At 36.3% G+C, this 12,412-nt stretch overlaps 1 protein-coding gene across 4 annotated transcripts in view; it reads right to left on the bottom strand.

The window, feature by feature from the left end:
- PPFIA2 (PTPRF interacting protein alpha 2) overlaps window positions 1-12,412 on the bottom strand; it is a 664,632-nt gene that overhangs the window by 123,582 nt on the left and 528,638 nt on the right. For all 4 annotated transcript variants that reach the window (XM_027842480.1, XM_027842481.1, XM_027842482.1 and 1 more), the window contains 2 exons: window positions 3,789-3,935; window positions 3,122-3,256 (listed from right to left, as the gene is read on the bottom strand). In XM_027842480.1, coding sequence (XP_027698281.1) covers window positions 3,122-3,256; window positions 3,789-3,935 — 282 coding nt within the window. The remainder of the gene's footprint in view (window positions 1-3,121; window positions 3,257-3,788; window positions 3,936-12,412) is intronic.

Here is a 12,412-nt window from a genome sequence, read left to right as displayed (position 1 = left end):
TCTCTCTCTCTCTCTCTCTCTCTCTCTCTCTCTCTCTCTCTCTCTCCACACACACACACACACACCCAATCAAATGTGTTAGAGGGGAAGTGACTCACAATTTACTCAATAGAAAGACCAAAAACTAGTCTATTACCTAACTAAAATACTCCCCCCAAATCCTTTGTCTAGGTTATGCCATTGCTTCTTGATTGTAAGCCTGCCAAGAGCAGGGACTGTGCTTTTATCTCTGTATTTCTAGTGCTCTGTCCATTGGGAGGGTGGGGTTAGGGGAAGGTGGCAGTGGAAGGTCAGGATGTGTGATTTCATTGCTATAGGGAATAACTGGTGTGTAAATTCTGTCTAATGATACAGATCCTGGAACTTAAGAGTCTGAGAGAGCTGTCTAAGGTACCCAAATTTTAAGAAAACTGCTCACAATCATTTAGCTAATATGTGTCAAAATCAGGAATGAAACATAATTCTACCTGACTTCATTTCCAGTATTCTATGCAATAAACCATGGGTCTATTTCCTTAAAGGAAATAGGTGTTTTATAAGGATTTGTTGAATTGAATAAGTAACATCACATTTGATAACAGAAGTATCAAGATAGGTACAACCTATTAATATGTGGCTGATTGATCAATATAGGGTTTGGGATTGGAATGCGTGTTTGGAATTAATGTCACCAGTTAGCTTTCAATGTGCAAATACAAGGAAAGATTTATTAGAAGTTACATTTTGAAGAAGAACTGAATAAAACAGAGAAAAGGCAAAAAAGACAGAAATGACAAAGAGACAGAAAGAGGTAAAAAGGAATGCTGAAGCAGAATAAAAGAAGGAAGTAGATAAAAGAGAAGACAACTGAAGAAAGGTGAATAAAATATTTTGGAAATTTGGTGAGGATAACTAGGTTGAAATATAGAGGCAATGAACTAAGAGCCAGGAAAGGAATTAAAAAGCAATTTGCTTAAAGACACCATCATTGAGTGGAAAGCACTCTAAAGTTGTATTCAGGAGAGTCCTGGGTTTGAATCACTTTCTAAGTGTATGAGCATAGACAAGTCCCATAATCCCTGGTTCAGCAAGGTCAAATCCCAATAGGTTTCTAAGCATAAAGAGTAGATGAAGCATACCAAATGATCAGAGGGGTCCTTGTTAACACTTGGGTTCTAGAAATGTTAGCTCATATAGACTTTTGTCAATATTTGGGTAACTGTTTACTTGTTAAGATCTTAATTTCAGGGGAAAAAAAGCTTATTAAAACAATCATTAGTGCCTTTTCTGTTTGTTTCTTTGTTTGTTTTTGGTGAGGCAATTGGGGTTAAGTGACTTGCCCAGGGTCACACAGCTAGTAAGTGTCAAGTGTCTGAGGCCAGATTTGAACTCAGATCCTACAGACTCCAGGGCCAGTGCTCTATTCACTGTGCTACCTAACTACCCCAATTATCAGTATCTTTTAAAGTGAATGTTGGGAAAAGCCAAACCAAAACAGTGTCCTTTTTTGTATAAATGGGATCAAAACAGGATAAAATGAGAATAAAACTATCTTCTCCTAAGTTGTAAAAATAAATAAATCCTAGATTTAGAGTTGGAAGGGACTTTAGAGGTTATCTAGTCTGACTTCATCATTTTTCAAATGAGGAAACTGATGTTCACAAGGTAATAAGTGATTAAGGCAGGAAGTGAACTCAGGTCCTTTGATTCCAAATCTATCATTCTTTTTATTGCAATATGCTGGAGATAATATAAAGGATTTTGCAAATCTTAAAATGCTATATAAACATCATCTATTATTTTGTGAAATTATATTTCATAATAACATATGATAAAAATTATAGCTGACAACTATATAGTACAGTAAGGTTTTCAAAACCATTTTATGCATATTACCTCTGTCATGGATCAATGGTTAGAGTGCTGGATTTGGAATCAGGAATACTTCATTTCAAATTCAAGCGACTGAACAACTAGTGAGGTTCAGTGAAGCTAAGCAATTAGTCTAAGTTCTTACAGTTAATCAAGTGATAATTACAGAACCTGAACATAGGTTTGATTCCACTTCCAGGGCTCTTTCTGGCCCATAAGACTGCCTCTCAAGTTTTCAAAAATGCTGTTAGCGGCTCAAATCTTCATTTCTACAACTCTTGTTTTGTGAAACCTCCTTACCAATGTTTTCAATTCTTAATATGAACTTGATTAAACTCAACCTCTAGAATGCCTCCGGAGATTTAGCCAAATGCAATTTTTTTTTTATCATACAAACACCAGGCTATTTTAAAATTAATATTTTTTTTAAAAAGTGCTCATCAATCAAATCAGGATTTTGTGACAAAAGCTAGATATATGCATGTACTCTCTGAAGTTATTTCATTTCTATTTGATAGCAAAATGTAAGAATAGACTTTATTAGCAGCAGAGTGATTCTAAAAGTCTAAAATAGGTAGCTTCTGCTAAAGATATAGTGACAGTCCTACATTAGCTAATCTTAAATATCTTTTTGACTTTTCTTGAGTATATTAGAAATCATACCCATAGAAACCACATTTGAACCACTCAATACTTGTAACCCTTTCTGTGATGATTTAACAGGTTTCATCAGACTTCCTGCTGAAAGGAATTGATTGCCTTAATAATAAGTCTGATGAGTAATACTGCTTTATATGTGAACTCTAAAGTCACTGCATCCAGTATGCCACATTCACAAGTAAAAGTGATTATAGTTGTTTCCTTTGTTATTTTCCTGATATGCAAACGCATTAGTGAAAAAAAATTATGATTACTGCATGAATCTGAAGGGTTATTGTTTTAAGATAGTAATGCAAATCTAAATCAATTTATCTATCTTTTTAATCATCTATCTCTAAAATCTTAAACTGATTAGGGTTTGAACACATCAACTATAATTTATAATTAATTTAAATTACAGAGGCTTATAACACTTTCTATTATGGAGAGAAATTCATTTGAAAAATAGTTATTAGTACTAATACGAACAAGGCATATAATCTTTATCACTTTGATACTCAATGATCATGCTTAGGACTACTAATTTGAAAGTGTCTTAGAATGAAGAAAACAGCATGTTAAGTCATGGTTTTTACTGGTTTCAAACAGGAATGATCGTCGAGGGTTGTACCTTTGTTAATGCCGCAATTCTCTGAGCAAGCTCAGCCTCTACTTCTGGTAAGGTCTCAGCTTTCCTCATGGTCTGCTGCAACTTTTGCTCAGCCAACTCAAGACGTTCCTGTAACTGTCTGTTCTTCTCTTCCATCTGAAACCAGAGGGAACCATCAACAACTTATGAAGATTAAATTAAGAAATCAAACACTAGATACATGTGCCCTGACGCTTTCATTACTTCAATGACTGCTAAATTAGTATCTGCTTTACAATAACATGGCAAATGCTGCTTAAATTTTGTTTTAATAGACTACATACATATTCTCATACCATTATAGAAACTTAAGATGCTCAGATATCAGGTAAAACTATTCCCTAGTCTTTTATAAAGGGCATTACCAAGTGGAAAAACTTGGATACTGGACATTACTATGCATTGCTATGATTTCACAATGATAAATAATATTGCCATTTTAAAGCATCTCTACTGTGCCCTAGTAGAAAAACCATACAAAACAATTCTTAGGCCATTCCATATTTTTTTTGTCCCATCCTCTACTGCAAGTAGTGATCTAATTTCACAGAAACCTACCACCAGAGCTAATTTAGATTAACCTGTATCCTTCCAGAATGGCGAGACGTCACAGACATTCCCGAATAGAACCATGACATAGATACTGAACCTGACGTAGGATGGCTTCCTTATTTGCCAGCTCATTTTCTAGTTTATCATTCATGTCATGGATGGAAGTGGATTCTCTCTGGGCACTTAAATAGCGCTTCTCAAGAGTAGTTATTCTTTCTTCCATATCTTCTTTCTGTGCCATAGCCTAAGGGTGATAAATATATCAAAAGTTTGGTAATTCCCGTATACTGTAGTCATTAAAAGAGTTTGGCGGCAATAGGGGAGATATAGGAAGGAAGGTTAGGTGATATAAAAACAAAAGTTCTTAAGAATTCAAGTTTTAGGTGCAGCTAGGCGGCACAGTGGATAGAGCTTAGGTCTTGGAGTCAGGAGAACCTGAGTTCAAATCTGGCCTCAAACACTTGACATTTACTAGCTGTGTGACCCTGGGCAAGTCAGTTAACCCCAATTGCCTTACCAAGAAGCAAAAAAATAAAAATAAGAAAGAATTCAAATTTTAGGAGAAAAACAAAGCAAGTGTAGGGTGATAAAAGTTATTTAATTAATGAATAAAATGAACTCCCTAAACTTCAAATAATGAGTATGGATCATGTACGATTTCCTGTCCCTCTGTGTCCATCTGACTTCAGCCCATGGTATAGGTAGCTCTGTAGCTTTGCAACCCTCTAAAGAAATAATGAAGCATATTTGCAAATAGTTTAATAGAGCTGTCGACTGCTGCAAAGCATTAGGAGCAGAAAATGAATCTGGCATCTAGCACTCAGGAACAGAGCAACTATGTGAGCAAAAGACAAATGCAAGCCTAAGTGGTATGAAGAAGAAAGGCCATGAGTAATTCCAAACCCTGCAATGAGCTGATGTAGCCACTTACCCGAAAACAATATTTTCATGAGCTTAGGCTTATACACAGAAGAATTTTAAATACTAGGGGGATTTCTTTTGTTTTCATGTTAGTCACTCAGTGAACCTATCCTTACAGAGGCAGCTGGTGACACAGAGGATAGAGTGCTGGGTCTGGAGTTGGAAAGGCCTGAAATCAACTCCCATCTCAGACATGTACTGACTGTGTGACCCTGGGCAAGTCACCTAACCTCTGACAACCTCAGTCTCTTCAACTACAAAATGGGGATAATAATAGCACCTACCTCAAGGGATTGTTGAGAGGGCCAAATTTGATAATACTTGTAAAGTGGTTAGAACGGTGCCTGGCACATAGTAGGTGTTCAATAAAATATTTATTCCTTTCCCTTATAACAGAAGAAGACAATTAAGTAAAACTCAGTGACACAGTGACCATGTTACACAGTGTATTTAACTTTTTGCACCCATAAATTCTAAACTTTCTATCAAAAGGAGAGAAGCACAGTTCCTTATCTCTTCCCAGGGCCTAGACTGGTCAAAGCACTATTTCATTTTAGGTTCTTTTCACTTCCATTACTGTGGTCATTCTGAATTTAGGTTACCTGGTTCTGCCTATTTTATTTTGTATGAATTTGTACAAATCTTGACACTTTTCTCTGAATTTCTCATGTTTGTTATATCTTATAACATTTCTTACACTGGTGAACAAAAATGTGTTTGGCCTTCCCTTAAGTGATGGACACCTACTTTGTTTCTAATTTTTTCCTACCACAAAAAGTGCTGCAATGAATATTTCAGTATATATAATGACTTTTTAATAGTAAGGTGTATGTCCAGCAGGGGGGCATCCCTGCTTCAAAGGGTATAAATAATTTAGTAACTTTTCTCATCCAATTCCAAACTGTTTTCCAGAATTGTTATATCAATATATAGCCCCACTAAGAGTATGCTTGGGTATCTATTCTCTAACATATAACACTGACAACTTATATATTTTTATAAATTTTTGGTCTTCTTTGCCAATTTGCTTGTGGTGAGGTAAAACTTGAAATTGTTTAAATTTGCAATCTCTTATTAGTAATTAATTGGAACATTCTTTCAATTTTTTTTAAAGGTTGTATCTTTTTTCTTTTGAAAAGGGTTCATATCAGAGGCAGCAATCCAGCTGAATTCTCCCAACCTTCCTCTCCAAACAACTTTAAAATAACACTTCAAATCAAATTTTGGAGGTCCGAGCCCACCAAAGGTCACAGAGATGCATTTTGCCAACCCAAGATAACAAGAAAAAACAGTATAATCCTTCAGGGAAAAAATGGAAATTTAATGAAATAGAGGACTTTCAAGCATTCCTGATGAAAAGACCAGGGCTGACTAGAAAATTTGACTTTCAAATACAAGAATCACGAGAAGCATCAAAAAATAAACATGAAAAATAAAGCATAAGGGACTCAATAAGGTTAAATTGTTTGCCTTCTTACATGAGAAGATGATGTATGTAACTCCTAATAACTTTATCATTATTGGGGCAGTCATTAGAATTCTCCATATACACAGGGCATGGGTGATGATGTTGTGATGATGTTAAAAAAAATGAAAGGTTGAGAAAGAAGGATGCCTTGGGACAAATGGGAAGGGAAAGGAAGAATGGGGAAAATTAATGTCACAAAAGAGGCACAGAAGAAAGAGCTCTTACAGTGGAAGAGAAAATGGTAGCAGGTTGGGCATCGCTTGGACCTTACTCTCTCCTAAACTGTTCCACGAGGGAAATAAATACATGGACACTTGACTGGGTATAGAAATAATCTTACTGAACAGGGAAGTAGGAGGAGAAGGGTATAAGAGAAAGGAGAGTGATAAAAGGGAGGTAGGATAAGAGGAGGCAGTGGTCAGAAGCAAAACATACTTTTGAGACGGGATAAGGTAAAAAAGAGAGAAAGATAAACAGAAGAAAATAGGACGGAAATACACAGTTGGTAATCATAATTCTGAATATGAATGGGATGAACTCATCTGTAAAATGGAAGCAGATAGCAGAATGGATTAGAACCCAGATTCCGAAAATATGTTGTTTGTAAAAGACACATTTGAAACAGAAAAACATACACACAGAGTTAAAGGGGCTGGAGCAGAATCTAATATGCTTCAGCTGAATCACAAAAAGCAGGAGTAGCAATCATGATCTCAGATAAAGTAAAAGCCAAAAGAGACTTAATTAAAAGAGATAATAGAGGAAATTACATTTTGCTAAAAGGTACCATAGAAAATGATAAACTATCCAAAATTTTTATAGCAAGCTTCTCTGATAAATACCTCATTTCTTAAATATTTAGGGAACTGAGTCAAATTTATAAAAATAAGAACCATTCCCTAACTGATAAATGGTCAAAGGATACTAGTTTTCAGAAAAAGAATTCAAAGTTATCTATAGTCATATGAAAAAATGCTCTAAATCACTATTGATTAGAGAAATGCAAATTAAAACAACTCTGTGGTACCAACTCACACCTATTAGAAATGATAAATGCTAACATAGATGTGGGAAAATAGGTAAAATACAATAACTCATTGTTGGTGGAGTTGTGAACTTGGTCTAACCATTCTGGAGAAAATTTGGATTCTAGTGCCTCAGCATTCTACAGCAAACGGGTCTCCCAGAGCCTCAACAAAAATAAGAAAAGGAGCTGAAAAAAGCAACCTAGAGGTGCCAAAAAGTTGCAGCTTTGTTGATTCCAGCCCAACACCAGGTAAACTGTCAGAACCCTGCAGCCTCCAGCTGCCAACCAGGAGGGGATCCCGAAGACCAGGTGGTCAAGCAGGCAAACGCAACAGCTGTAGCTCCGAGTGCCTCAGTGAGGGTGGGGTAACTGGTGGAAACCAGCTCCGAGAACCAGCAGGTGCCTCGGCATTCTACAGTAAAGAAGTCTTCCAGTGCCTCAACAGAAATGAGGGAGGCAGCATTGCAAGGGGCCCCAGGCAGATAAACACCTGGCAACACTTATCTAAAAGGAGCTAAACAAAGCTAAAGGAAAGGAAAAGCAGGCAGCTTAGATTTATCTGAAAGTCCCAGCCTTGCTGATTCCAGCCCAACACCAGATGAGCTGCCAGAACCCTACAGCCTCCAGTTGCCAACATAAGAGGCCCCAGCACACAAAGCCAGTGACCAAGACCTAGGCTCCCAACACAAGAAGCTTGGATCAGTGCCCTGTGCTCCCCAGCAGAGAGCTTAATCTCTTTAAAGGCCAGGGAATAAAGAAACGCCATGAGTAAAAAGAAACGTACGATAGATTCATATTATGAGAAGAGTGAAGATCAAGACAAATTCTGAAGAGGACAACACTGTCATCAAACCCACATCTGCAACATTTAAAGGGAATGTGAACTGGTCTGAAGCCCAAAAAGCCTTCTTAGGAGAACTCAAGAAGGATTTTAAAAGTCAAATGAGAGAGGTAGAGGAGTCCTTTAAAAGTACAATTGGCCAACTGGAAAAAAAATACACTGAAGAAAATAAATCCCTTAAAAATACAATTGACCAATTGGAGAAGAAAGTACAAAATCTAACAGAAAAAAACAATATGTTAAAAATTAGAATTGAACAAATGGAAACTAATGACTCTATGAGAGAGCAAGAATCAGTCAAACAGAAACAAAAAAATGAAAAAATAAATGAAAATGTAAAATACCTCATGGGTAAAACAGCTGACCTGGAAAATCAATCCAGGAGAGACAATTTAAAAATTATAGACCTACCTGAAAGCCATGATGAAAAAAAGAACCTGGACAATATCCTTCAGGAAATCATAAAGGAAAACTGCCCTGAAGTCCTAGAACCTGAAGGTAAAATAACTAAAGAAAGAATCCACCGCTCCCCGCCTGAAAGAGATCCCAAATTGAAAATGCCAAGGAATAGAATAGCTAAATTCCAAAATTACCAGATTAAATATCATGGAACCACAGTCAGGATTACACAGGACCTTGCAGGCTCTACATTAAAAGACCAGGGCGTGGAACATGATATTCTGTAAGGCAAAGGAGCTTGGAATGCAGCCAAGGATTAACTACCCAGCAAAATTGAGCATGATTTTTCAGGGAAGGAGATGGGTTCAACGAAATAGGGGACTTCCAAACATTCCTGACAAAAAGACCAGAGCTCAACAAAAAATTTGATCTTCAAGTACAGGATTCAAGAGAGACGTAAAAAGATAAATGGGACAGAAAGATACGATATGTTGTTAATAAGGGCAAAATGTTTACATCCCTACAAGGGAAGATGACCCTTGCAACTCTTGAGAACTGTATTGTTATTATACCATGTTAAAGGAGTATACATAAAGGGGGTGGATAGAAGTTGACTTTGATGTAATGATAAAAAAAAATCTAATCAAGTGGGTTAAATGGATCCAAGTAAGTGGATTAGTCTGAGCTAAGAAAATGTACTGAAAAAGGGGGAGGCAGACAAGGGTAAATTACATTACAGGAAGAGACACAAAAACCTATTAGAGCAGAGGTAAAGAAGGGAGGGGGATGAGCATTGTTTGAACCTTACTCATCAGATTTGGCTCAAGAAGGGAATAACATTATCAGTTAGGTATAGAAATCTAACTTGCACTATAGGTAGTAGGAAGGGAAAGGGGAAAGAAAAGGGAGGGAGGATATAAGGGAGGGAAGAGGCAGTAAGAGTAAAGGGGAAGAAAAGGGAAAGGGATAATAGAAGGGAGGTGGGATCCAAGGAGGCACTGGTCAAAAGCAAAACACTAGTGAGGGGGGGAAGGAGAAAGGAGAAAGAAAAGCAGAAACAGGGGGGAAAAGGATGGAGAAAAAGACACAGATAGTAATCATAATTGTAAATGTGAATGGGATGAACTTTCCCATAAAATGGAAGCGTATAGCAGATTGGATTAAAAACCATAATCCTACAATTTGTTGTTTACAGGAAACACATTTGAAAAAGAGTGACATATACAGGGTAAAGGCAAAAGGCTGGAGCAAAATATATTATGCTTCAGCTGAAGTAAAAAAAGCAGGGGTAGCAATCCTGACCTCAGACAAAGCAAAAGCAAAAATAGATCTTATCAAAAGAGATAAGGAAGGAAACTACATCCTGCGAAAAGGCACCATAGACAATGAAGTAATATCATTACTAAACATATATGCACCAAATGGTATAGCATCCAAATTCTTAGAGGAGAAGTTCAGGGAATTACAGGAAGAAATAGACAGCAAAACTATACTAGTGGGGGACCTCAACCTCCCCTTCTCTGAACTAGATAAATCTAACCACAAAATAAACAAGAAAGAAGTTAAGGAGGTGAACAGAACATTAGAAAAGTTAGGAATGATAGACCTGTGGAGAAAACTGAATGGGGATAGAAAGGAATATACTTTTTTCTCAGCTGTACATGGCACATACACAAAAAATGACCATGTACTAGGGCATAAAAACCTCACAATCCAATGCAGAAAGGCAAAAATAGTAAATGCATCCTTTTCAGATCATGATGCAATAAAAATTATATGTAATAAAGGGCCATGGAAAGATAGACTAAAAAATAATTGGAAACAAAATAATCTAATCCTAAAAAATGATTGGGTCAAAGAACAAATCATAGAAACAATCAATGATTTCATTCAAGAGAATGGCAATAATGAGACAACATACCAAAACTTATGGGATGCAGCAAAAGTTGTTCTTAGGGGAAGTTTTATATCTCTAAATGCTTACATAAATAAAATAGAAAAAGAGGAGATCATTGAATTGGGCATACAACTAAAAAAACTAGAAAAAGAACAAATTAAAAATCCTCAATTAAACACTAAATTAGAAATATTGAAAACCAAAGGAAAAATTAAGAAAATTGAAATTAAGAAAACTATTGAACTAATAAATAAAGCTAAGAGCTGGTTTTATGAAAAAAACAATAAAACAGATAAACCTTTGGTTAATCTAATTAAAAAAAGGAAAGAAGAAAACCAAATTACTGGTATCAAGAATGAAAAGAGAAAATTTGGAATAGTGTTTAAAGGGCTACAAAACTGTGTATATCCTTTGATGCAGCAATACCACGACTATATCTCAGGGAGGTCAAAGAAAAAAGGAAAAGGATCAATATGTACAAACATATTTATAGCAGCTCTTTTTGTGGTGGCAAAGAATTGGAAATGAAGAGGCTGCCCATCAATTGGGGAATGGCTGAACAAGTTGTGGTATATGATTGTGATGGAATACTACTATGCTACAAGAAATGATGAGCAGGATGGTTTCAGAAAAAACTTGGGAAGACATATATGAACTCATTCAAAGTGGAGTGAGCAGAAACAGGAGAACACTGTATATAGTAAAAGCCATCAGAGAAAGGAGTGAAGATATAATTGTACAGTCAACTCTAAATTATGTGTAAAGTCAACTTTTTCACAAACGGAGGCAGACAGGACACAAAGAAACCAAAGTAGTAAGAAACCTTCCAAAATTACATTTGACATTCTATTCTATTATGAAAATAAGGAAAGCTTATTTGTATTCTAATTATGTTTTGCTTAATAAGCAAACAAATCTAATTTTTTTTCTTCCACTAAAAAGTTACAAGAATTAGAATTGTAGAATCACAGAATTTCAGAGTTGGAAGAGACCTCTGGGGCCACCTAGTTCAGCATGTACTTGAAAAGAATTTCCATCATAACATATTTGAAAAGTAGTCATCCAAACTCATTGCAGCCCATTCCATTTTGAGATGGCTCTTTGGTGACATCTTGTTTAAATTTCATCTTTGAAATTTATACCTATGTTCCATAGCTCTGCCCTCTGGGACCAAAAAGAATAAGTGTACTCCCTCATATTTGTGACAGCCTTTCCAATTGATCCCAGGTTAAAAATATCCATTTCCTTCCATTAATTTTCATATGGAAGTAGCTCAACAGCCTTTACCATCTTGTTTGCCTTTTTTGGATGTTTTCTACTTTATCAATGTTCTTCTTAAAATGAGGTACTAAAACTGAATAAAATACAGACCAGATGAGGTCTGAGAATATTAACTTTTTTCTATGTTCTATTCTACTTTATCAATTTTTCTTAAATATTTCCCAATTACATTTTAATCTGATACTGGTATACTTGGGAATGTTACTACCTGCTGATGGAATGATAGCCTCTGCTATTGTGGAAAAGAGAGATGGCCACAGGGCTAAGAAGAGGAAAAAGCATTTTTAGCACCAACTACATGCCAGGCACTGTGCTAAGCTCTTTACAAATATCTCATAGCACAACAGCCCTTGTGCCATTATTCTCCCCACTTTACAGTTGAAGAAGCTGAGGCAGACAGGGGTGAAGTGAGTTGTCTAGGATCACAGAGCTAATAAGTATCTGAGACTGGATTTGAATTCAGGTTTTCTCGACTCCAGGTCCAGCACCAACTATCTGCCTGAATTCAAGTCCCATCTCTGTCACATATTGACTATGTGATCTTGGGGCAAATCACTTAACTTCCCAGTGTTCTGGGACAGTGGTGTATAACTCAAATAGAAACAGATCCCTGAGGCTATAGATTGACCTAGAAAACAAAACAAAATAAAAATTAACATTATCCGTGTGGTTTATATTTTTTTATTTTGATAAATATTCCCCAGTTTCACTTTAATCTGATCTCTGCAGACTCATGCAGACTGTAGACCTTGAGTTAGACATCTCTGATCTAAGTATCTCTGTAAGACGCTCTACTGAAGAGAAGGTGCCAAACCTGCATTGTTGGGAGTTTTCTCATCTGGGGGCTCCCCATACTAAGGAAAACACAGGTCCAGTCTTTATAATGA

This window comes from Vombatus ursinus, unplaced genomic scaffold, assembly GCF_900497805.2.
Source record: "Vombatus ursinus unplaced genomic scaffold, bare-nosed wombat genome assembly UNPS02014874.1, whole genome shotgun sequence".
Taxonomy (NCBI): Eukaryota; Metazoa; Chordata; class Mammalia; order Diprotodontia; family Vombatidae; genus Vombatus; species Vombatus ursinus.
The sequence above is the reverse complement of the archived record's forward strand: the minus strand, read 5'-3'. Positions and strand labels throughout refer to the sequence as shown.